The 27,102-nt window shown below is 46.7% G+C and overlaps 1 protein-coding gene across 2 annotated transcripts in view; it reads right to left on the bottom strand.

Moving 5' to 3' along the window:
* The window catches only part of LOC103181940 (ephrin-A2), a 105,344-nt gene extending 82,467 nt beyond the window's left edge, over positions 1-22,877 (bottom strand). For both annotated transcript variants that reach the window (XM_007898740.1, XM_042342701.1), the window contains exon 1: positions 22,762-22,877. In XM_007898740.1, coding sequence (XP_007896931.1) covers positions 22,762-22,877 — 116 coding nt within the window. The remainder of the gene's footprint in view (positions 1-22,761) is intronic.
* Between the last annotated feature and the right edge of the window lie 4,225 nt (positions 22,878-27,102).

The raw sequence follows: 27,102 nt of genomic DNA, 5'->3' as shown, positions 1-27,102 counted from the left end.
ACGAGACTTGGGCCGATGTACGATTTGCGCAGATCAGATTTGTGCAAGTTTTACTGTAAAACAAATGGAGTTCAGCCTTGCCTTCACTGACAAAGGTGTCAGCCACTCTTCCTGTTCCTGGGGCTATTCAGAGACCCTCGTGCTGGGGATTGCATTGCGGATGTGCATGACGGGTGAGGGCAGGATTGGGGCTTAGCTGTTATACCCTCCACGTCTAAGGTCAAATACCCTGCCAATACTTGAAGAATGGCCACTCGAGCAAGGTTGCCGAGGGCAAAATTATCCCAGCGTGAAGCCACATTGAGCCACGAGGGAGGCAAGTGTCTGTAAATAGTTATCAGCGCAGCTTGTGTCCCCGGGTGCTGGGAATGTGCGTCGCTGTCAGTCACTTCCCGGGGCCGATCAAGCCAATGTAAACAATGGCAAACGGCCGCAACTCGCCAATCATTGGCATGCGATAGCACCAGTGCAGCCTTTGCACCACTGCAGTCCTTGCACCAGTGCAACCGCACACCCACACGCACCAAAGCGAGCGGAAGGGGTAGAGACACAGCTGAAGGACCTTGATGCCCACAGGGTTAATCCTCGTTACAATATCCTCGACTGGAAAATAAAACAAACATTTTAGGTGTGAAATTAGCGAGGAGCCACGGAGAGAACGGAGCCCAGCCCTCGGCCCTCTTGATCCTGTGTGGATTAGCTCGCTCTCCTCTGGTTCAACACAGTTTCAGCTGTTTAATCCTGAGCAATATCAAAATCAATTACGAAAGGAAAGAAAGAGAGAGAGAGAGTCATGGGTTTTGGAGCAATTACACGTTTGTGATCACAAGATGTTCCCTATGCCAATTCCCAATGGGGATGAACTGCCCCCTCCCACCACCGCTAGTCACATCGGCGCATTAAACAGGGGCACATCTGCATTGTTACACTCATTAAACACCGGAAATTTCCTACAGATAATTGCAACCTGGGATCAGAGACATCCTGGTCGAAGCAGATTTTTTTTTTGTTTTTTTTTGTTTGAAACAGACAGCAGCACATCGCACTGCTCGGCCTTTCACCCCCACCCCCCACCCACCCCACCACCCGCCCGCAACTCCCCAGACAAGTGTCTCACAGGGAGCGCTGACTGAAACAATTCACAAGGACAGACGCGGGCGCCCAGCGTTTGCTCAGCTGGAAATGTAACTGGAAAGTCCACCGTCTGCGCTGCCTGTGCCAGTTAGAAAACTATGGGTTCAAATCCCGCTGCATTAATAATCCTTGAATTTGATACATATAGCACCTTATCACGTCTTCGAGACATCTCAAAGCACTTCACGGAATACACCGTAAAGTGGATTGACTGTATGCTTTGTGGGTGAAACACGGCAGCCAACAGTGGGACAACAGTGTCCCACAAACAGTCGTGGATCGAGTGACCCAATTTAATTGTTTTCTGTTTTTGGAGGCTTTACCACCCCAGGAAAGTGATCCACCAATTGACTAACTGCTGGGTTCGTACTTGCTGCCAGGTAAGCAGAGGTGTGTGGAGTAAGAAAACAAGCCAAAGATTTTGCCCTGCCGGAAATCAAACCCAGGTTCTCTTCCTTGCGAGGCTAGCATGCTAACCACTACACTACAGGACTCCAAAAGAAGACCATGTTTGGTCTTCAGTTCATCACTCAGGTGTCCTGGCCAACAAAGCTGCAGCGAAATCAGTCTTTCTCTTCATGGCTGTTTGTGGGAATGTACTGAGTACAAACTGGCAACTGAGTTTGCCTACAAACACACAGTCGCCGCATTTGGTTGCAATTACCTATGGAGGGCTTTGAGACGTTCCAAAGTTCCAGGCATCATAAAAGTGTAAAGATTATTGTGATTATAATACTGTAGTGGAGATCTCTCCCAGAGATTGGGAGTTTCCGCAATTAGGTCTCTCTTCAGATCACATCTCACTCTTGTTTTGCATGGGGGGAAAATGGTATGGACAGTGTTCACAGAGAGCAGACACTCCTTCAGTCTCTGATTCTCCCGGAGCCCACGTGAAGCTGACGTGGTAACAAGACACCATAAAAAGGATCAAGGGTGAAAATAATTAGCAGAAACTCGGCATGACGTTGGGAAAGGCTGGAGTTCAACACTTTGGTATTGTCTTCCTCCAAAGAGGCAAGGGCATAGCTAAAGGAGTTTGATATAAATCTGTTACACCTTCCTTGCTCAGTGACTCATTCCTTCAGATTTGCAGCAAATTTCGGTTTAAAAGGTTAGGGTTCGAATGAGGTAATATTGTGCCACAACGGGTAATGATACAACAAACACACAGACCAAAAAGAAGCTGTTTCTAATCCCCCGATCTGTGCTGAGTTACTGATCTCAGCAAAGGAACAGTAATCGAGCCCATAATTGACCTCAACACCCCTGGCCCAGTGCTAGTTAAAGACAGCAGCATTCCTGTGACAATTCGCTGTACTATGTGACAGTATATAAACTGAAATATAAACCAAGATATATTTAGAAGCTTATGCTTATCTGACACATTACTGGCAGCAGTAAACTTCCCGAGGTCAGGCTAACTAGTCACGACCGAGGGGGAAATTAAGCGGGGTACATACCAAGCCGTACATGCAGAGATACAAGAACGTTGAGTGCATTATTTAGGGGCAGCCCTGGTCCCAAAACATGGCATCAATGCAGCTCGTAACCCCACATTAACCCAACCATTGGCTGCCGCGTTTCACCCACAAAATATAGAGTCAATTCACTTTACAATATATTCTGTGAAGCGCCTTGAGACGTCTCGAAGACGTAATAAGGCGTTGTATCAAATGCAAGGATTATAATTATTCTTAGATAACATATTGTGGCCTCAAAACGTCTCTGGGGTTGGGTGGGGGGAGAAGGGAGGGGGGGTGTTGCATTTAGAGTTCATTGACCCTGAATCAGGAACTGACCTCTCCTGTAATGCAATCGCGGCTCCTTCCTTTCCCCGCACTAATAGGAGTGACTCAGCTCTGCATTGTGCCCGATTCCAGCCTCGCATTCCAACTTCACCGCCTCCCCCAGACCCCCAAACCTGACTTCCAACGGCTCCCTAAATCCACATCACAGCCGGTCATTGTTGAGGGGGATCAGCCTCGCTGTGCTGTTCAGGTTACGCTGCGTCATAAAGTTTTACATTTAGGAACGGCAGCTAATGATTCATTAACTTTCTAAAGAATGGCCGAGGTCTCAAACGCGTAAGAACTACTGAATGAGAAAAGGACAGACAGATGCTGGGATTTATAAATCGGTCAAAGGAACACAGCTAATCTTTTCGGGGGGAAATTTCATTCTCCCCTCCTCTTGAAGACTTTGCCTCACGCTGGGATGAGGTTCCATTGACCACCCCCCCAACTCCTATCCCCCGCTCCCCGTATAATAATATCTATCCTTGAATTTGACATGGTGCCTGTGATGCTGAACCCTCTCATAGTGTTTCACAAAGCAACTGTGCATTTCAGAGGCTAAGCCTCCAGCCAGTTCGCATAGAACTGATCTTACAAGCAGCCACTGAATTAACACAATTTTCTTTCCTTGGGGGATTGTTAGCCGGGACACTGGGAAAAATCCTGTTCGTTCTCCTTTCAAATAGCCTTGTGCGATCTTTCAATGTCCACCTGAGTCCGCAGACTTAATAATAATATTAATAATAATAATCCTGGTATTTGATATATCGCCCTATAATGTCGTTGAGAATGTCTTGAAGCCTATTCACAAAAGATACTGTAAAGTGGGGTTGTTTTCGTGGGCAAAACGCTAACGCCAGTTGCACACAGTAGTGTCCCACAAACAGCCATAGAGTGAGTGACCAATTTTATTTGGGAGGGTTTGTTGGCCAGGACACCTGGAGAGAGAAGCTCCCTTTCTTTTGAAAAGTGCCACAAGGATCTTTAACGTACGCCTCAACAGGCACAGACGGGAACTCGGTTTAACGTCTCATCCGAAGGACGGAACCGAAGCAGGGCTCCATCAGTACTGTCAGCCTGGACTGTGAGCTCGAGGTGAGATGCGGAGCTTAAAGCCCACAATCTTCAGACCCAAAGATGAGTAAGTGATAAAATAAGTCGAGCTGACAGCTATAACCTATGAATCACAGCAGTCATTCCTACTCTCTTCTGTGAGTGAGATGTTCTGTCGGTGGCTTGTGTTCCCACCACTCTTTGCTTCCTTTACTTGCCTGGTTTCACCACCATATGTACCATACAATAACAGGCCCTGGGAATGTTCAGTACAGACTGCCAGTTGTAAAAAAAAACAGACTTCAGTGTTTAGTTACTGATAAGCCAGGAGGTTTGAGTTGGCGAATAACCACATTCCATCAACCCAGAATTATTGTATTACAATAGCCATAGCTTCGTATAAATCCTCAGTTTCCCAGGCCCAGCAACGCACTTATATTGCAGAGAGGGAACAGTTTGCGTGCTCTGGAAAGCTGTGTTTGTACACCTGGTGCAACTCAGCGCCAAGTCCTGACGCTGTGTAAACGCTCACTTGGGTTTAGCTGCACTAGGGCAAGGCTTGCGAAGACTTGATGCCATTCCTCTGGCAAAGAAACATTCGAGGAGGTGTGTGTGTATCTGTGAGGGGGTTGTTGCCCTTTGAGTTCCCCCTACAGGCACAGACAAGGTAGCCAACACCCATTAGATGCACATCGGTAACACACAGCAGCAGGGGAAGCAGATTCAAGGTGGAGAGTGCTAGACTTGAAAGAGGGCTCAGGTTATTAGTTGGGGACGCAATAAAAAGGAGGTGGGGAGGAAGATTAAAACGCAAATGAAATCTTATCAGTTGTACTTTCTCATTGCTTTATCAAGGGAAGGGAGGGGAGGTGTGACAGCTGGAAACCCTGGGGGAGAACGCATTGGAGTAGGAGAGGCCGTTTTGATTTCCACACAGTTTGGATTTAAAGAGTGAAGGACATCGTTGCACAACCTCGGCAAAGCTTTATTTCTTAACCTCTGATGTACATAGATTAGAGAAAGCTGCGGTTACTACACAGCTGCATCTCTGCTGTGTTTATTATTAATCTGCCTGTGTAAAAATAATACTTGCATCTGATACTGCACCTTATCATGTCATTGAAATGTCTCAAAGCGCTTCGCAGAATATACTGTAAAGTAGACTGTGTGTTTGTGGGCGAAACGTGGGAGCCAATGGGGCACAGCAGTGTCCTACAAACATCCGTGGGTTGAATTTCTTTTGGGGGAAGAGGGGGGGATTACCCACGGAAAACAATCCGCCAATCGACTAACGACGGGTTCCTATTTACTGCTAAGTAAACAGAGGCATGTGGAGTAAGGCAACTAGTCTAAGGTTTCACCCCATCCAGATCGTCTCGCTTGCGAGGTGAGCGTGCTAACCACTACGCTACAGTTAGTAAGAGAAATGGTTATTTTTTTCTAAAAAAATCCTAGAGAACTTCCCAACTTCCCTATAGCTCCTATGTATTTTATAATATCCTTTCAAGACACTGCTATCCTAGGTATGGCTCAATCCAAGCCTTGCCTAGCCCAACCCAGGTTTCGGAGCGATTAGATAGCTCAAGACTAGTGAAGACAGATTTTAACTGCTTCCAACCACTACTGAAAGAAACTTGTTGGAATCCGTCAGTATATAAAAAAAGTTATTTAACATCAGCATCAAAAAAACGGGAATTATTTAATCAAACACTGGTCACTTTGAAGCTTCCTGTGTTAAGACGCAGAAACCCGTTGGAATTAAGTGATTATACGTCCCTGTGTTTGTCTGTGTATGAAACTCACCCTTTGATCTCCATTATGGAAAACATCTGGAAACTTTCAATTAGGAATTCTGCAGATAAATCAGATACAGACGAATGATATGTTCCAATTTGGAAAATCCAGCCCTCCAGCACTGAATACATGTATAAGTCACTAATGAACGAACGAGACCAGCATTGACTGAACAGTTAACTGCAGCGATGTTCTACTGGCTCAGAGCTGCTGTTTCACACCGGTTTATGAGGATTAACAAAATGTCACGAGAGAGGTTTGGATGAAGAAGGTCCATTTGATCCCATTCTTCCAGAATACCCACCCTATCATTACCTTTCCATTCAAGGCATCGAACTGCAGCTTAAATGAATCCAATGGCCTGGCCTCTATCACCAGTTCCAGGTGTTAATTACCTTCAGCGTGAAGAAATCTTTCTTGATATTAGTCCTTGTAAATTGCAACTACAGGCATTGAGCTCTTTGCACAACTCACACTATGTTTGCACGAGTGCCAACTCCCATCCAAACTGAAAGGTCACCAGCTGGTTAATGGGGTAGCTTTTGTTGCGTTATCAACGGGTTAGTGCAGGGGCTGGCCAAGAACTCGCATTCTCTCAAGCAAAGTGGCAATTCTTCCTTCCAATCTAAGTCTCCGCTCACTCGGCTGGTGAACTGGTCGAGATCCTCTCACATACTGACACATGTACACATACACACGCATGCACACAAAGTACCCTGTGTGACGGGCGCTGTATAAATACAAGTTGTTGGTGGCGGCGGTGTACACACACACACACAAACACAATATGCATTCCTGTGGCTGGTTCCTGGAAATTGGGTCAGACCCAATGCTGAGTTCAAAGTACTCAGTTGCACACAGCACACCCACACCTCAGCCTCTGGAGATTTCTCTGCCCCGGGGGAGAGGGGAAGCTATTCTCTTAGGTCAATCAAGTCAGCAATTATCTTCCTTTTATTATGGCCACAAATTCTTTGCAAATGGAATGTACTGCAGGGTTTCAGTGCCTGTAATCAATTATAAACCACCTCCATTGAAGCCGAATTTATCTTCTGCAATGGGGATGATATTGGTTTCCAAATGACAATTTCCTCTTTCACGGTTTGATTTAATTATTTGTAATGAAAGCAAATGAGCCAAATATTTCTAATGTATGCTGTGAAACAAAAGGATTTTATTCAGGCAAGATGCAATATTAAGGGGGGGGAACGGGGGTGCTGGGGGGGGGGGGGGGGGAAGAGAGAGGAAGAGAGTTGATTGTACGGCCATGTTTTCAACTGGTTTTAAAATCTAAAACATTTACAAACTCACCCAATTCGATTAACTCAACAAATATGTTAGCAAAAAAAATGCAAAGGCAGTTTGTTGACAGAGAAGCAAGAGACCACCGTCAAGAATGGATGCTGCTTAATAGCTTCCACCAAATCAGCGATGCTCAAAAAACAAAATGACATTATACCATTCAGGTCAACGCTGCTAAAAGCCGAGAAAAATTGATCAGTAATTAGGGTTTGTATAGTCAGTCTATAAACAGCATCGATCTGGAACAGGAGATTTCTGGATCTGTACAGTATACACAAATCGCAAAGTGAAATTCAAATGCTTTGCAAAATATGACCCCTTCAGGCTCCGTGGCCAGAAAAATAAGTTGTTTATTGTAAGTGCAGATAGTAATAATAATAATCCTTGCATTTGATATAGAGCCTCATCACTTCATTGAGACGTCTCAAAGCGCTTCACAGAATATATTGTAAAGTGGATTGATTGCGTATTTATCGGGCAAAACACAGCAGCCAATTGCGCACAACAGTGTCCCACAAACAGATGTGGATTGAACGACACCTATTTATTTATTTTCGGAGGATTATTGCCGCCGGAAAGCAATCTGCCAATCGACTAACAACCGGGTTCCCACTTACTGCTAGGTAAACAGAGGCGTGTGGATTAAGGAAACCTGCCTAAAATGGTTGCTACAAAAATTCAGTCACTAAACTCGACGTCAATTATCCAAGAAACACTTAGAAACTCTGACCTTAGAGGCGCCAAATAAATTGCATGGATTATTATCAATTAACAGACCACGATGGTAATGTGGTGCTGTGGATAAAAATAAGAATTCCGCAAACAGGGAGTCATTTAATAGTTCAAAATTCCTCACAGTAATTTGCCTACAAAAAACAAAACTACACTAAGGTATAATTACTGTAAAAGCCTCAGATATTTCGAGATAAAGCACTATAAAAAGGTGAGTTCTTTTTCTTCTCTCTCTCTCTCTGTGTTACGATTGCTGCAAAATAGATGGACGACAGTCACTGAGCTGTTCCGACTCCCACATGCACACTGTGTCCGCGGCTGCTTAATGTGCCACTCTGTTCATTATTAGATATTAAGGCTATTTACGCTGGATGTCTGTGTTAAAGCTGACTTACATGGGTTGCAGCCCCAGGGACGGACTGACATTCAACGGGAAATTAAGCAGGAGCCGTGCAGACTAACGTAAATTCAAGACGCTGCACTCCCTTCACTCACACAATGTTCCGAGTCATCACCACCAGCAGCGGGGCAAATAGATGCCAGGTTATAACGCAACTCCTCCTTGCTTAATACAAGCAGACACCCTATAAGGGTCCCGTGGTATATGCCAACCTCGGCTGGAGCTGAACTGGCTCGAATAAGGTGCACCAGTCAAAGCCGAAAGGCTCCACAGTTAATCCAAGGTGTTGTTGATAGACTGTCTGTCTTGTCACCAAATACACATGTAATAGGTGTGACCCTGGGAGTCAGAGCGCGAATGACTAAGTACGTACTGTGCTATGTGGGTCCATTTACTGATCCATAAAATAAAATAACTCTGTGCAAAGTTGCACAATCACGTTGTAAAACTCCTTTGCCATAACTCGAACTCCCATGTTACTTCACTCTTGTGTTACTCTTCCAGTGATTCAGCCCAGGACGGAACAGATGCAATGTGACTAATGTGTAAACTTCTCCAATGTGAACACCGGCTTCATGTCAGGTCAGGCAGCGAACACATCACAATGGCAACATCTCCCACAGAAGCCACAGGATTCGCCTCTGCCTGTCCCCGTGCCCTCTCCCTGGACAAACATGCACAGCACATCTGTGTCATAGCTGTCAAGAACTCTGTTCTTATTCATACCCACCTGGGCATCCTATAGATATATCTTTCCACCGTAAATAAGTTCAACTCCTCCAAGACAACCTGGCCCATCCTTGGGACTTGTAAGGGCAGACTAGTCTCTGGGGGCAGGGAATCCTCCCACTCAACTCCTGTTAACCCTGCAAATCCTTGACCGCCCAGTGCCTCGGGACATCCTCCCGACGTGAAATGTGATTTGTTGCTGTTGCTGCAAGTCAAAGCCCTAACAAGGAGCAGTAGGAAAGCTTGCCAGACTGTGCTATCGATGGCAAGCTATGTGGTTTTAGCTGGTTAGACTCCAGCAGTCACCCCAACCAAGGCACAATTCAACTCGTCCATTGGGTGAGGGGTAAAGACACTGGTCAGAACAGCACTGGGCAGCACTGACCCCATCCCAAGGTCTCCATTCACTTGATCTCAACCAGGGCAATAATTGGACCTACAATTGACCTCAGCACCTCAGAGGTTACATGAACACGGGAGCACCCGTGTGGAACTGTCCCTGAGCACGGGTCGACAACAACAACAACTTGCATTTACACAGCGCCCTTCACGCAGGGTAGCGTTCTGGGTCACGCTTCCGGGAGAGGACGCTGGCAAAAAAAGGCGAGAAATGTTGATCTTTTCAGCTCTCAAATGGTTAAACTTCCAACGTTCCTCATTGTTCCCTAATCCAAAGCATTTTATTTTATTTTAGTCTGAAACAATTGATTTTTATTTCATTTTTACCCGAGACCTCTCTGCATTTCTGCTTTTAAAGCCATCCATCACCGGCTGTGGCTTCCACCGGCCTCTGCAGAGGCATAAAGGATTATTTTTTTCCAGCAGATGCATTAGTCAATTGCAGTAAAGAGCACAACCTCCTGCCATTAAACCACACAAGAACATACACTTAACAGGAACCGCCATTAGAATGGGAATTTGATCAGCATTGATTGGGTGGTGCGCTGCTCACAGCGAGCGTTCAGCAAGCAGTGCTGTGTTCTGATGGAGGTAGGAAAGAACATTGGCCCAATTGCACTGTGGAGAGCAGTGGGGAGTGGGTGGGGTGGGGGGGCGAAGAGAGAATCGATAGCAGGAACTGGAAAATTAATCTATTGATCCGATACACTGAATGATGGCTAGTGTTTTCTCTCTCTGCCCAATTCCCCCCCAACCCCCAATCACAATCTACCAGGTCAACGCACAAGAACAAACTTCTGTTTTTCATAGCATCCATAACTCTTTGTGGGACGCTGCCGGGCGCAATTGGCCGCCGCATTTCGCCCACAAGATATACAGTCCATTCACTTTACAGTACGTTCTGCGAAGCGCTTTGAGACGTCTCGAAGAAGTGATAAGGCGCTGTATCGAATGCAAGAATTATTATGTCACAAATGTAAACCTCTCCATTTCTCACAGGCCACAGTAATGGGGTTCCAACCTGAGAATAGATGTGTACAAACCTGACACAGCTTCCTGTAGTTGCAGTTACATGTACTTGGGGCTGGGCTGGAGTGTTGAATCATTCTGCCAGGGTTGACGATAGATACAGGCAGGTGGCCTGCAGGTAAACTAGTAATTCAAAAGCTCTTACACTTGTTTTTAAACGATTCCAGGGCAAAGTAAGAAAACAATATGATAATAATCCTTGCATTTGTTATAGTGCCTTATCACGCTGTATAGTGGATTGACTGTGTATTTTGTGGGCGATACGCAGCAGCCAATTGCGCATAGCAGTGTCCCACAAACAGTCGTTGACTGAGAGACCACATCTTTTGGGGAGGGTGGGGGGAGGGAATAAATGGCCTCCTTCTATGCTGTCAATCTGGTTCCATGTGCATTATACTCTACAGGCATCTCTGCAAGTGAGAGAATTGGCTGTTTCCTGCTTTGTTGTTTTTAGCGAACTGGTTTGTGCAGAAATGAAATGCCCAAGACTTTGTTTCGATGGGCGGGGGCCTTCAGGGATTAGCGGCAAGGGAGGTGGGCAGCCTCCATTCCCCTCTGCAGTCAAGTCAACTTTAAGCCTTGGCTACATGGCAACTTGTAAAGATATAAATACCGCACTAAATAAATACATATATATTTTTTTCCAAAGGAAATTCACGCACATTTCTGCTCCAAATCCCTCAGGTAAGAAAAAAAGGTGAAACGTTCATTTTCAAATATGAACGAATTAACATTTCAGACAAAAACTGATGTCTATATCAAAAGCAAAGATTATTATCATCATTATTATTATTATTAACACACAGCCCAACCCGTATACCCAAGACACACAATCAAGCCCCCTATACCCATACAACTTCTCCACATAGCTCCCCAAAAATACACACAGCCCTCTCCATTACTACAAACGACCCCTCTCCCCCACAGTCAGACATACATTTGATTTATTCCTAAAATGTGCCTGTTTGCTGGTGACCGATGAAAAGTATTTTAAAGGCGCGGGGGTTTCTGGATGTCAGTGACTTGTGAGAACACGAAGCTAAGTGTGAAAGCCGCTGAATTTAATCCCAGCCCTGACCTATAAGCAGCCATTGAAGATGAAATACTGGAGACGTTTTTTTTATTCAGCTGTCAGCTCAGAGCTAAACTGCCCCAGTCTTGCAAGGTGGTATGACACTAGGGTGGCTCTGCGTCTCAGGAACATTGCCCAGGAGCTCAGAGGATTAGACAGACTACACCAGTGAGTGACATCTCCCATCAACCCCCCACCTAGCGCAGCCCCGAGTCCTTTCACACATCCTGACAGCAGCTTCCTAATCAAAGAGGGATTATGCCCATTCATGATGGGACTCTTCCCAGAGAAGCCGCCATTGTCCCTTTCCTCAATGAAAGGGAAATCAACAGGAATGAGGAGACGTAGCACCAACGCAGTGAGAAATCACTGCAAGATCGCTGGGTGCAGGTTGCAAGCACTTTCTAAAGTTTTTTTGGGGGGAGTGAGGCTGTCTATCCCCAAAGCCAATAGGAGCGTATCTCCACCCCAACCCAGCCCCTATAAGGGCTTGTTTTGTCAACTACTTGGACTAGGTGGGGCAGTGGGTGGGAACGAGGGCATAATAATTAATAATCATAATCCTTGCATTTGTTATAGCGCCTTATCACGTCGGAAGGACGTCTCAAATACTTCACAGGGTACACTGTAAAGTGGATTGACTGTGTATTTGTAGGCAAATATATTTACAAATGGGATGGGACCTTGTTTTTTTTAAAACATATACCTGGATCAGAATGCATCTGATCTGAGCGTTGCGATTCTAGCAGAAGCTCTTGGTTGCAGGGGAAATTCGACACCAGTTGTCTCAGACAAGTTAAGGCTTTGCTCTGGAGAAAGCATTAGGGTGTTACATAGCATTGCGCGCGCCAACTGATGTGTTTGCGGTCCATGGTTGTGTAGGAGATTAGACCTGTATCCCTTGGGGTGGGGGGGAATAAACAGGGTGACCAAAAAGTTAGAGAGAGAGAGAAAGAGAGAGAGAGAGAGAGAGAGAGAGAGAAAGAAAGAGACAGAGATCATGACTGAAACACAGAGGCCGGTGTGGAGAAAAGTGATAAACTGGGAGTTTCATGCCCACGTCTTGGAGGCAGTTACTAATCCTCGGCGAGGCAAGTGTTAATGGGGAAGTGAAATCTTTCCCTGCGGATGCAGAGAGCGAGGCTGGGCTGACTGCTCACTGTGTGTGTGTGTGTGAGAGAGAGAGAGAGAGAGAGAGTGGGGGGGGGGGGGGGGAGAGCACACATTCTGTGAGGCATATTGAAAAAGCAGGTTAAATGATTGCTCTGTGTTGGCGCGATGCATATATAGTGTGGCTATTACAGGCCCACTGTGTCTAAAGCATAATTATGGGCTGCTTATAAGCTGGATGGAATTGAGTTCAGACTTATCGATCGGGAACTGAATTCAATCTCGTCCCTCAAAGCAGTGCATAAAGTGACGGCATCAATTTACCCTCCGCTACATGTAGAGAGTGGGGAGAGAGGGAGAGGGAGAGGGAGAGAAAAGGGGCAACTAGGTTAGAGGTTTGCATTGTAGCCTTAAAACCCTCAACTGATTCGAAACATGTCCATTTGTAGAAACTCTCTACTCGGCTGCAAAAGACATGCAAATTCCGTGCGTTGGCTACTGTTAGCTTTGAACCGTTAGCGCCTCTCAAACCCCAATACAACACTGAGCCCCAGGTCCAGGACTGTGAGCCCGCAATCCCAGGCTGTCCCCAGCCACCCAGACGCCTGAAATTCCACCCGACTTAAGCCGCCTTCAAAAAACCATTTCACCTTAAAACGTTAAGAGATCTCAAGGAATTGTGGAAATTTCTACCAAATTAGCATCAAAGCCCAATTTTTTTTAACAAAAATATTGATTGCAAAAAAATGTCTGCTTCCTCGCAAATTCAGAAAAGTGAGGTTCAGAATTTTCCACTCGTTTTTTTCGAGGCTACGATTGGATAACCGACATGAAAGGCACTCCATAAATGCAATTTGTTGTTGTTGATCCTGTATATTAATTGCATCACAGCCCCAATGTTAATCACAATAGTCCTTGCATTTAATATAGCGCCTCATCACATCAACGAAACGTCTCAAGGCGCTTCACAGAATACACTGTAAAGCGGATTGGCTGTGTATTTTGTGGGCCAAACATAAAAGGTTTTGTGCACAGGTATCGGAAGCCCAAGCGCACTCTCTCTCTCACACACACGCGCGCACCCCCGTAACAGTGATAATCACAAGGTCAAGTTGTGAATCTTCAAGACTCAAAAGTGTGAGCCCACTACCCAAACAGAGCCTGACTGCCCAACCCACACAAGGCGTTGCTGTTGGCAAGCACCCCTCACACTGATTGACTAACACATCCCCCACCAACACACACACACACACACACACTCCACTCTCCAGTGAAGACACCTCAACGAAGTGATAAACCGCTATATCAAATGCAAGGATTATCGTTAGTATTACTGTAATCCTGCAAAGAGCTTTGAGACATGCTCAGGTCTGGTTTGAAGTCACTATATCAAATGCAACGATTATTATTATGGTTATAAATCGAAACCGATGCAAAAAAAAACCTACAGCCAAAGACGCACAGCTGTTCAGCACCAAAGTACCGCTTGGCACTGCCAAGGTAGCCAGACAACATTGCCCACTATTAGGGCACCACCCGCCTGGTTTTACAATAGTACTTGGCATCAGAGGGCACAGCTGGGTTATAGCACCACTTTGCCACTGTAAACCATCAGCAGCTTAGATTCAAACAACTCAAACTGGGCTTGTCATTTATAACTCAATAACCAACCTGCAACCTGATAGAACGTGGCATAGCCAAGCCCAGGCATTATTGTGATGTAGTGGTTAGTACACTCGCTTTTGCAAGCGAGAGGACCCAGGTTCGATTCCCGTCAGTGCGAAACCTTAGGCAAGTTTTGTTCAATCCACACGCCTCTGGTAACCTAGCAGTAAGTAGGAACCTGGTTGTTTATTTGATTAGCGGATCGCTTTCTGGGGGATAATAATCCCTCAGAAAAAAATTTGGTCACTCAATCCACAACCGTTTGTGGGATACTGTTGTGGGCAATTGGCTACCGCATTTTGCCTACAGAATACACAGTCAATCTACTTTATAGTATATTCTGTGCAGCGCTTTGAGACGTCTCAACGACGTGATAAGGCGCAGTATCAAATGCAAGGATTCTTCTTCTTATTATTATTATTATTAATGAAATTCAGCTACACCAGAGACAAGGGGGAGATGTTTTCCGAGGAATGTTGCGTTATAATCAGCTTTATATATAGGGGGGATAAAAAAACAAGAGGATTTGCTAAAACAGCAGGTTCTCTATCCCCACCCTGTTAATTAGTGAATTCAGAAACTGAGACGAAAGGTGGCAGAAAAGTGCTCGGGTTGTGGTTCCAACGGATTCTCACATTGTTTTTCTCCCTGAACATCCACAACATTTCACACAAAAACCTGACAAGGCACTTGTCCGCGTTTGCTGACTGCGTCTGACAATTATACAATAACCTTTTATTCGGGACCGGGGTGCTGGAGCTAAAATGTTGTGGGATTGGGAATAGGGTTCGGTGGAGGGAACAGACAATGGAATATTACTATTATTAATAGCACAGGTACTAGTCACTGCCTCCCAAACCTCCCAAATCCTTGCTTCCTCAGTTTCCCTCGGTCTCGAAGCTGTCCGTACAGCCTGGGAGAGAGAGACGTCAGTGAAAGGTTCTCAGTAGCTATATATTTATTTCAGAAAATCAGCCGCTCAATAAACCTGTGCATTTTTTTTGTCATGGCGGGGGGGGGGGGAGGGGGGGGAGAGAGAGAAAGTCACCACGAAAGATGTCAACGTTTCCCAAAGAGAGAGTCCCAATGAAACGGAGAAAGAAAAGCCAGAAATGGAATTGAAGGGCGTGGACTTGCAGCCCCTCCAACAAGCGGGGAACAAAAGTCACCTCAAAATCCACGGATGAGCGAAACCGTGGGAATAATTTTGTGCGGGCTGGTTCCAGTCTAGAATTTAAATCTCACTACAGTGGCTTGAAAAGGCAGAGAAAAACTCCAACAAAGGATGGGAGCGGGGGCCGTATAAGCAACCTCTTGGTGGCGGGGGTGGGGTTTCAGATGGTCTGAAATTCACTCTCGTATTCCTTCTTAGATTTATAACTTCTTTAAAATAATAATAATATTTTTTTAAAAAAGGAAGCCCCCCCCCCCCCCACCCACCCCCACCCAGTTACTGGCTGAATAAAAGATTCATTAAAAAGCTGTTAAACTGTCCAGGTTAGTGTTTTATGGGATGGCAATTGGCAATAAGGGGGAATGAGAGTCATGTCCATTGCTAGAGGCTTAAAGGTGTTGCATTGTATTGTATTGCATTATTGAGTCAAGTCTCATTTTCTTGTTTGCCAACAAAAAATGGACCTCATTCCTTTCTCCCCCCACTAACTAGAATCTTTCTAAATGCAAAACCCTATCATGCGTATTTTATACATTCACTAACATTACCTGGTAAATTTCAGATTTTAATCGATTTGCCTGTTTAAGGACCCCCATGGGAACTATTAGTCCCCGAAAAATAACATTTTAAAAAGGTGCTCGTTAGTCAGATTTAATTTCCTGACAACTGCCCATGTGTCCCAGGGACAAATGAAACGTGAATGGGGACACTGGTTGCCTAACAATTATAGTATTTACAATGAGTCAGTGTGTTGATGCTTAAAAAAAAAGCACATATACATATTATATATATTACACAAGAAAACAATTGCGCATTATAGTACAAGTTGTAAAAACTAATAATGTTGCAATATATATATATATTACAGGGTGTCCAAAAATTCATGATATCTACCCTACTATCTAAAAAAAATCATAATTTCTTTAAGGCATAGTCATTGTAATGGTATCACTTCTTTCTGATCACCCTGTACGCATATATGTCTAATATATATATAGAATATATATATAGAATATATATTACATATATAACAAACACAAAAAACAATCATACACTATAATACAAGTTGCAAAAACTACTAATAATGTTGCCCTAATTAGCAGTTGTCCTAATTCCTAAAATCATCTGCGTGGAATTTTTCCACGTGTGGGCAAGTGGGAATCCATGGAACTCTGTGTGGTTTGGATACTCGCTCTTAAGCACCGAACAACAACAACAACAACTTGTATTTATACAGCACCCCTCAGGGTAGTGTCCCAGGGCGCTCAAGGCGACAGTGGTTGTGCATGTGTCAAACACCCCAAATAAATTACAAATTGCCCAAATAAAAAATATCCTCCCCCCCCCACTTACTGGGGCTGTGTTCTAAAATCCATTAAAAAGCTATTAAACTGCCAGAGTTGGTGTTTTATGGGGTGGCAATTTGGGAGGGGGTTGGGGGGAGAAGTGGGAGATGAACTGCCTTGGATTTTACTGTACCAGTGTTGTGAGCATAGCTGGGGTCTGGGTGGGTTTAGCCAGGATTTGGGTTGATCTGAGCATTAGGGTGGGTGGGTGGGTTGGTTGGGTGGGTGTGTAGGGTGTGTAGGGTGGGGTGGGTGTGGGTTGATTAGGTAGGTCCCAGGGATGGATTGGCATAGCTACTTGGTTTGGGGGTTAGATGAGGTCTCTCATCAAGACACCAGGGGGGTGGTGGGGGGTGTGTGTGTGTGTGGTTGTGTGTGTGTGTGTGTGTGTGTGGAAAAACTGCAATCCACCCAAACCAATGTGTTGTTGTGGAGCTCATGTATAAATTACCCACGTATGGCCACTTTCATTAAAAAAAATCTCCCATTACCGGTGTCTGTCTGTGAGTTGGGGGCTATCAATTTGATAGAGCAACAATTTATTATAATGAGGTCTGAGCTCCTGCGTTGCATTTGGACTCAAGTCATTTGCATTGTAAATTCAAATGAGTGCAAAAACCCAGAGCCCAGTCGTTTGCTTGACTGTCCAGCTTGTTATTAGTCAAACCCCTTTGTAAATTTGCTATTAGCATAAATTAGTTAAGATATTTATTGATATTTTAATTGCACAACGTGATGACGAGCTGTTGGGAGAGAGAGAGACACACACACACAGAGAGAGGGAGAGAGAGAGGTGTAAATAGATATTGAGATGCTCACTGCATTCCCAGTTAATTGTGAATAATATTATTTTTTAAATAGAGATTAGCTTTCTATGTGTTTTTTTTTGCTTCCCCCCCCCCCTTCCCTCTTCCTCCTGCAAGTGCAAAGGGGGTTGTTTTGCTTACACTCAGTCCGCTTGGACACGGTGGGTGAATTTTATATTTATTGTGCATTTATTCACCAGAGCGTTGCAGAGAAACGGTTAAAGTTATCACTGAACCGATCTGCCCTTCTGCTCTCTCTGTGATCACACAAATAATTCACACCCACACACACACACACAGAGACAGACACACACACACACACACAGACACACACACAGAGACACACACACACACAGAGACACACACACACACACACACACACAGAGACACACGGAGTCAGAGAGACACACACACACACAGAGACAGACACAGACACACAGAGACACACACACACACACACAGAGAGACACACGGAGTCAGAGACACACACACACACAGAGACACACAGAGACAGACACACACACACACACACACACAGAGACACACGGAGTCAGAGACACACACACACACAGAGAGACACACAGAGACAGACACACACACACACAGAGACAGACACACAGAGACAGAGACACACACACAGAGGCAGACACACACACACACAGAGACAGACACACCCACACACACCCACACACACAGAGACACACAGACACACACAGAGACACACACACAGACAGACACACACAGACAAACACACAGACAGAGACATACACACACACACATAGAGACAGACACACACAGACAGACACACACAGACAGACACACACAGACAAACAGACACACACACATAAACAGACAGACAGACACACACACACAAACAGACAGAGACACACACAGAGAGAGAGACAGACACACAGACACAGAGAGAGAGACAGACACACAGACACACACACAGTCTTTACTGGAGAAAACTCAGGAAAGTGTTCATCCGACCACCAGCAAAATTGTTTCAGACCCAGTCCGTTCAGTCAGAGAATCTTCCCCGTTTATTTTCAGTGAAAAAGTGACCCCCCAAACCCCCCCCAAAAAACCCCCCAACATTTAGTCACCAGAGCGTCACAGAGCGCGTTTAAAGGGATCACTGGTCCTGATCTGCACTCTCTCTCTGTGTCTCTCTGATTCACACACACAGTTTTATTTCTCTCCCCTCTCCCCCCCCCCCCCCCCCCCACCCCCCACCAAAAAAAACACCAGAGGAATAGTTTTAGACCCATTCAGTCAGAGGATCTCCACTGGAGACTTATTCCCCAGTTTCGTTTTCAATCCATCGTGAAAAAAAACACCACATTAATCACATCACGAACGCGCTTTAAAATGGACCGTTGTGTGAGTGTGTGTGTATGTGAGTGTGTGTGTGAGTGTGAGTGTGAGTGAGTGTGAGAGTGTGAGAGTGAGTGTGTGAGAGTGTGTGTGAGTGAGTGTGTGTGTGAGTGTGTGTGAGTGTGAGTGTCTGAGTGTGTGTGTGAGAGAGTGTGTGTGAGTGAGTGTGTGAGTGTGAGAGTGTGTGTGAGTGAGAGTGTGTGTGTGTGTGAGTGTGTGTGTGAGAGTGTGAGTGAGTGTGTGAGTGAGTGTGAGAGTGTGTGTGAGTGTGAGTGTGTGTGAGTATCATTAACGTGAACTTGAGGAGCAAAGCATTGGCCAGAAATCCGGATTGAGTTTTTTTGTAGAATAGATTGAAACACAAAAACGCACAGAGCCAAAAATGAGCATTAGATTCCACGCGCACCATTGCATTTGGGCTCATTTAACTGAAGCATAAAATCATCTGAAAACAAACGAACACTTTAAGACAGGTTTCGCTTCCAAAAATGCACAGCCAGAAATCTTGGGTTTCTGCTCCTTTCTCCCCCTCTGAACCCAGAGAAAGGAGGTGACAAGAGAGAGAGAGAGGAGAGAGAGAGAGAGAGGGGGGGGGGGGGGGTTGGGGGTGGTGGTTGGGGGGGGTTTGGGGGGGAAGGATAGGCCAACCCCCCAAAAAAAAATATGCAGTCGTCGTGGCTGTGGCTCAGGATCCTCCAAAGACATTTATTTAGCCTCAAGTTAAAATAAAAATCTAATTTGTATTGCGCTCTGTGCGAAACGGAGTGGAGACTGAGTTGGAGAGTGACCCAGTTCATTCTGCACAGTGGGAACAATTTCGATTTAGGGCAGGAGAGGGTGTGGGGGTGGGGGGGAGGGGGGAGGGGGGGGAGAGGGTGTGGGGGAGGGTGTGGGGGGAGAGATATGGGGGAGAAGGTTTTGGGATTTCTTGGGCGGTTTCGGTGATTATGTGGTTGGTTGTTACACACTCGTTTTATGAGTGAATGTCTTCAGTTACAAACAGAGGCCATCCAGTGGCTCTCTTGTGTGTGTGTGTGTGTGGGGGGGGTATGTGTGTGTGTGTGTGTGTGTGTGTGGGGGGGGGGTATGTGTGTGTGTGAGTGGGGGGGGGGGGGGGGGTGCAAACCCCACTGAGATTGCAAACCCTGAGGATTTGGACAAAAAAAAAGGATTTGGGCAATTGGGAGCTGATTCTATACAGTGCTTAATAGCAGATTGAAATTAAATTAAAGCTGCCCCCCCCACGCCCCCCCCCACCCCCACCCACACACACACACACTGCACCCCTCCCCACAGGACAAGGATGATTAGGAAACACAGTGGGTGTGGATATTGCCTCGAATTGTCAGCGCCCGTTCCAGATCCCAAGTTAAAACCCCCAACAGCTAAAGCCGCAGAGTTGGTCACTGATATCACTGTCCGACAAAAGCTTTCCCACCTCTGGGAACCGTCCTTCTCCCCGTTATACCCTAAATTAGTTATCTGCTAATCACACCCAAAAATCAGCCTTTCCCCCCCCCCCCCCAAAAAAAAGATAACTAAAGATAAACCTGCAATAAAAATCACAGGCAATTCATTCACCGTTCGTTTGGCAAATCTGGCAATAAATTATATATATACATATATATATATATTCCCAATCTGCGGGTTTTCTGGAGAACGAACAGACAGAGACAACCGGTGATCTCCATCGCCTCATCTCCAGGTGTTCAGGTCGTGTTTGGAAGCGAATGCAGTGAATGATTTCTGACTCACATAAGACAACAAAATCGATGCCTTAAAAATCCACAGCGTGAATGCGATATTGTTATTATATATATATCACGTTATTATATTATTATTATATATCATTCGCACACACACACACACACACACCGTGTTTCCTAACACAGCGTCTACTTGAATTTAGGACTTCCTCAACAGGGGGTGAAAACTAGTGAGGAAACGAGTGAACTTTTCCTAAGACCGAAGCTTTTTCCTTTGTCTTTTTTTTTAATTTTTATTATTATTTTTTTTATATATTAAAAAAGAGAAGAAGGCAGAAACGACTTGCGCCTTTTTGAATTGGGTGGGGGTGTGGGTGGGGGTGTGGGGGGGGGGGTGGGGGGGTGGGGATGTGGGTGGGGGTGTGGGGGGGGGTGTGGGTGGGGGTGTGGGTGGGGGTGTGGGGGGGGGGGGTGGGGGGGGTGGGGATGTGGGTGGGGGGTGTAGGGGGGGGTGTGGGTGGGGGTGTGGGGGTGTGTGGGGGTGGGTGGGAGTGTGGGGTGGGGGTGTGGGTGGGGGGTGTGGGGGCAGAGGAATGCTCTGTAAACTTCAGTGAAGGGAAACCTGTCCTGTGTTCCTGGAGTTGGGCTGAAAAGGTTCGGATTATTGAGAGGCGGTAACTGTTCTCGCTTTCTGTTCTGCTGCTTTTTTATAGATATATATAGAGATATATAGATATATATGATATATATATACATATATAAAAGAAAATGCTTCTCTCTTAAACGCCAGGGAACCATCTTAGGTCCCTGTCAGCATCTCTGGTGTGTCTTGTCCCGACCCAACGGGTGCCTCAATTTCACGATGTCAGGGCTCTGAGATTTTTTCACACACGTGAACAAAACACCCACAATTTCGACTGCAATCGATTCCCCCCAACAACCCCCCCACCCCCACTCCCCCCCCCCCCCCCCCACCCACCCCACCCACCCCACTCCCCCCCCCCCACCCCCCCCACCCACCCCACTCCCCACCCACCCACCGCCCAAAGGACATTCTTAGCCTTTCACCCCATTGCAACCAAATTATTTGGTTTTTTTTCCCTTTGCTTTTAGGTTGAGAAGGACACACAACACCCCACACACACCACACATCTCTGTGTGAGCCATCGCTGAGTTCATGAAACGGTGGAGGAAACGGTGCGAATTTCACGAGATGCAAAAAACGACAACGGGGGAAGACAGGCGGACGGGACGGGATGGGATGGGATGGGATGGGATGGGATGGGATGGGATGGGATGGGATGGGATGGGATGGGACGGGATGGGATGGGATGGGATGGGATGGGATGGGATGGGACGGGACGGGATGGGATGGGACGGGATGGGATGGGATGGAATGGCTGAGGACAAAAGCCACCGACGTCTTACTTGACCGGGATGGACCGCTCGCCTCCACCGTGTCAACAGACCTGTGCATTTCTATGGCTAATTCAAGGCAATTCGTTCTCTCTGCGTGTGTGAGTGAGTGTGAGAGTGAGTGTGTGTGTGTGTGTGTCAGAGTGAGAGTGAGTGAGTGTGTGTGAGTGCGCGCAGAGGGGAAAAAAGCCTCAAGTCAATCCGATGCAAATCGAGGGATGAATACACAATTAAGTTTTGCCATAAGAGAGAGAGACACAGAGAGAGAGAGAGACAGAGAGTGAAATTGTAACACACACACACACACACCACTGAGGAGAGACAGAGAGAGAGAGATAAGAGAGAAATAAAGCGAGAGAGAGAGAGAGAGAGAGAACCTCGTCGTGTTGTGTGTCGTGTGGCGTTGGGGGTTGTTGTAGGTTTCAATCTATTACACCTAAAAGGGTAAGTCAAAGAGAGAAAAAAACACACACGCGGGGGGGGGGGGGGGGGGGGGGGATGGGGCTGGTGTGCAAGTGTGCAACTTTGGTTCGCCCCCCACCCCACCACCACCAACACCACCCATCTCACTTGCACCCCCACCCACCCACCCACCCACCCATCCTCTCCCACCCTCTCTGCTCTTGCGTCCGTCCACACGCGCGTGTGCGTGTGTGTTTTTAAATAATATACACACACACATACACATATACACACACACATATACACACACACACACCGGTACCTGGCGTTGCTGCTGTTCCAGTAAACCGCGTAGCGATCAGCGACTATTTTCCCCGCGTCTTCCGTCCAAACACAAACCCACAGGGCGGCCAAGAGGGTAGTCACCTCCACGTTCATCGTGGCCGACCCGGGGGGTGGGGGGGTGGGGGGGTAAGGGGTGGGCGAGAGAGCTCCTTTAGCCCGAATCGAATCAACGCGAAAAGAGAAGCCCCCACCGAGCGACAGCCGCCGCCGCCGCCTCCACGCGGTGGAGTGCGAACCCCACACACACACACAACTTTTTTCTCTCTCTCTCTCTCTCTCTCTACGAGAGGCGGCAGCCTCTGCTCCAACCTAACCTGGTGCGGCGACCACACTCGCTCAACCTACCCTGCTGGGCTGGGGCTGGAGGGGGGGGCGGGGCTGGAGGAGGGGGGCGGGGCGAGCGACGGCGCCGTCCACCAATCGAAACGCCGCCGGCCGGCGGCCGCGGAGCCAATCGGAGATAAAGGCGGGCGGGACTCCGGGTGGTTCCGCTCTGCGGATTGGACGCGCTCCCGCCCCGCGATGGAAGCGCCGCCCACTCCCTCCGCCCGTCCCCCCCCCACGGCTGCTGGTGGGCGGGGTTTTGGTGGGCGGGGTTGGAGTGGGGGGGGCGGGGTTTGGGCGAGGAGCGGCAGCCAATCGGCGCGGTCGGAATCCTCGGCGATGTTGCCATCTCGGCCCCATTCAGTAAAACGTCCCCTCCGCGCGGGAGTCGCAGTCACAACCACATGGGGGGGGGAGAGGGTTTAGGTCGTCTCTTTTAAAGGGTAAGGATTATGAATTAATAATAATGTTATAATCCTTTTTTGGGGGGGGATGGCGGTTGAGGTCAGGTCAGGAACCCGTCCCCCCCCCCCCCCCCCCCACCCCCCCCCAAAAAAAAAACCTGTACACACAAAAAGCAAAAAAAAATACTGCTTTTTTTTTCTTCTGATTTTGTGTGTAAGACCCTGTAATATCTGGTAGGCAGACACTTTTTTTTTCCGGGGGTGGGGGGGTGGTGGTGGGGGGGGGGGGGGGTGGTGGGGGGGTACAGTAATAGCATCTCTGTAATAGCAGAGATGTTCTGGTTATATGCCAAACACGTTGTGTTTTTTTTTCACGTTCTTGTGTATTTTGTGCGTGTGTGTGTGTGTGTGTGTGTGTGGTCAAAAAAAAAGGAGTTGCGAAATGGAAATAAAAACGATTCTTCCAAACCGTTTGGGTGGAGAGAGAAAAAAAAACACAACGCACACACACACACACACCTTTCGTGGTGTTTCTCAGCTGCCGACCTACCGATCACACACCACACACACACACACACAAGCAATTTGATTCAAACACTCTGGGGAGGGGTGTGGGGGGGGGAAAGGGGGGGAAACTTCTCCCAACTCAAGCTCTCCTTTGCTGAATGATGAGTTGTGGGAACCTCTGGCGTTGCAGTCGGTCTCTGTTGCTGTGTTTTTTTTTGTGTGTATGTGTGTGTGTGAGAAGCAGCATCTGAACAATAACTTGTGCACAAATCGTCACACTCCTGATTTCAACCCCAAAAAAACCCCTTCCCCTCCTATATATTCCTCCCGACCCCCCACCCTCCCACCCCTCCCGCACCTCTGAATAGAAATGCAAAATAAAAAAAAGAAAGAAGAGGAGGAGGAGATGAGAACGTCTCAGTGCATTTTTATTCAGAACTCAGTGTCCTGCGAATTCTTCGGAAAGACTGACACACAGTAGTTCTGTGAACGATCAGCCGAGGAAACCGATTTCCACGCATGTCTCACAGTAAATAATATACACTGTATATATATATATATAAAAAAAGAAATTTTCCAACTGATCTGAGAAGCAATAGGGGCTTCAATGGATTCAAAGGGCTGAGATGCAGTCAAGACATTTGATTCCGTCTCAACCCAAACCCACAGCGGAGTGACTGCACTGTCGCAGTGTCTTCATTTTAATTTAAGAAAAAAACATCATAATAATAAGAGTAATAAAAGAATACTGGAACCGGGAAGCTGCCGGGGGTTGTCGTCCTGTGAATTTTGGGAAGGAAACTGCTTTGTGAACTGGTACCTTTGCCTTTGGTGACAGTGCTAATTTATTGTCGGGGCTCTTAAAAGCAGAGACGGGACATGGGTTTGAGTCACAAGCACTTGCATTCACGACAGGGGATCGTTCCCTTTGGTTGGTTTATCTGGGAGCACAGAGAGAGTAGATGGATGCGACAGGCATATTAAATCACATCTCAATTTGGTTCAGTGCAGAGCATCACATTGTTAGCTCTGCCTAAAACTCACTGAGCCTGACATCAGTCCCGGTGAGAGCGGGGAACGGGCTCTATTACTGTCTCGTTATGATAACAGGAACGGCAATAGTAATCGTAACAATCCTTGCGTTCGACACAGCGCCTTTATCGCGTCGTCGAGACGTCCCGAAGCGCTTCACGGAATACAACGTTAAGTGACCTGACGGTTTGTGGATCGAGGGTATTGAAAGCCTCCACTCTACTCGAACCCGAATAACAACGGACAACTTGCATTTATGTAGCGTCCCCTCACACAAAAGTCCCAGAGCACTCGGCAGAGGTGGAGCCAGACACCGAGCCGGGAGAGCAGGGGAGGTGACCTTAAGCACGGTCAAAGAGGAAGGTCTTTAGGTTTGACCTGCAGATGGGGAAGCAGGGGGCAAAGTGGAGGGATGGAGGGAGAGTGTTCCAGGGTTTGGGGGCATAGTGGCTGAAAGAGCGGCCGCCAATGGTGGAATGGAGGGCACGAGAGACAAGCTCACCCAATGTCATGTTTAACGTAAATGGTTGGGGCAGAAGCACCAATAAGTATTCCTTTAAGCACAGCCGGGATGGGCTACCAGTTGAGGACCGGACATTGGGTTTCATTTAAGAAACAGGTGGAGGTGGCTTCTGTAATGGGAAGATGATAGGGTTGGGATTGTAAAACGACGACGTTAAATGGGCCAAAGGGCCTTCTTCACTCAAAGTGTTCTTTACGATCCGCCAAATGATCAACCACAATCTCCCCCCCCATGTGATGTTTAAGACAAATAATTCCACAATTTGGCAATTTGAAGCAGCTCATCACAAGGCATGTGTCGGACACCCGGCTGAGCACCCAAAAATTCCCTTCTACAGGGTGTTCGCAAAGTTTTTTTCACTGCAGTGCACTGACCAACAACTGAAACACGTGGACAGAATGATGATAATTATATTTAGAAGTGTTTCATTGCATTCAGTGCAAGTGTTTAAGTGCCTTCAGACATCCCGAGGATCCGTGTGTGTGTGTGTGTGTGAGTGGCATCATTTTCACGGCGGATAGTGACCTGTTGCCATGTTCGGTGTCACGCATTCCGTAACACGGATGGATGGATGGATGGATGGATGGAGTGAGTGAGTGAGTGAGTGAGTGAGTGACAAAGAAATTACTGGGATCAGACCGACATTGTTGCACTCGACTCACCTGCAACGGAAAATGAAGGGAAAAAATCAGTGTAAGAAAAGAACAGGGTAGGGGAGTGGGTAACAGCCCCTTGTGAACACCCTGTACTTTAGTGCAGTATTCCGCTGCCTGGTGATATTTGAGAGATGGTTGTCAGAGAATAAGGGGGTGGGGGGAATACAGTCGGTTTTTAGGTGTGGCTTCCCTTTGAAACCAAACAAACACATAACTCTTTAACTGGGTGACGTCTATGGCGCTGAATCTCAGAGTGAGTTATTCCAGCATCTCCCAGCCCTCAGAGCTTCCAATTGGACTGCACCCTTCCCTTTTTTAAAAAAAAAGTGTTATGCAGAAGTTTAATTAGGTCTGAAGCTCATTCTTACACACCGTATGGGAGCTTGATGGCATTTCTGAAATAATGATAAAAAAGAAATAGAATCCAATGTCAGGCAACTTCAACTCTGATGGGTTTAAAACCAGGTGAATGCATTGAATTCAGAAGGGATTTCGCCTACTTAATCCCCATGCCGCCTTTGAAATTAATTAACATTCGATTTAACACAAGAAACGAGCACTGTAACTCCATTTATCGGACGTAATTCACTGTTACGGCTATAAAGCCTGAAGTTTTTATGAGCTTGGTTACAAGCGTTTGATTAAATAGTTCTTGACACAGTGTGTGTGCCCTCCTAAATAATAACAAAAGACTGTCAGAGGAGTCAATCAATCATTTGAGCTTTTTTTTATATATATATATACACACACACATATATATGACTTCAAATGATGATGTTCCTGATGGCGTTGTTCTCTGGGAAGGTAGGGAAGACATCACCGGCTGAAACTGCTGGGATCAGCACCATCCCATCCCCAAACAGATGGGCTGC

The sequence above is a fragment of the Callorhinchus milii genome, unplaced genomic scaffold (genome assembly GCF_018977255.1).
Source record: "Callorhinchus milii isolate IMCB2004 unplaced genomic scaffold, IMCB_Cmil_1.0 Scaffold21, whole genome shotgun sequence".
NCBI classification, from domain to species: domain Eukaryota; kingdom Metazoa; phylum Chordata; class Chondrichthyes; order Chimaeriformes; family Callorhinchidae; genus Callorhinchus; species Callorhinchus milii.
This window is presented reverse-complemented; position numbering and strand designations above follow the sequence as displayed.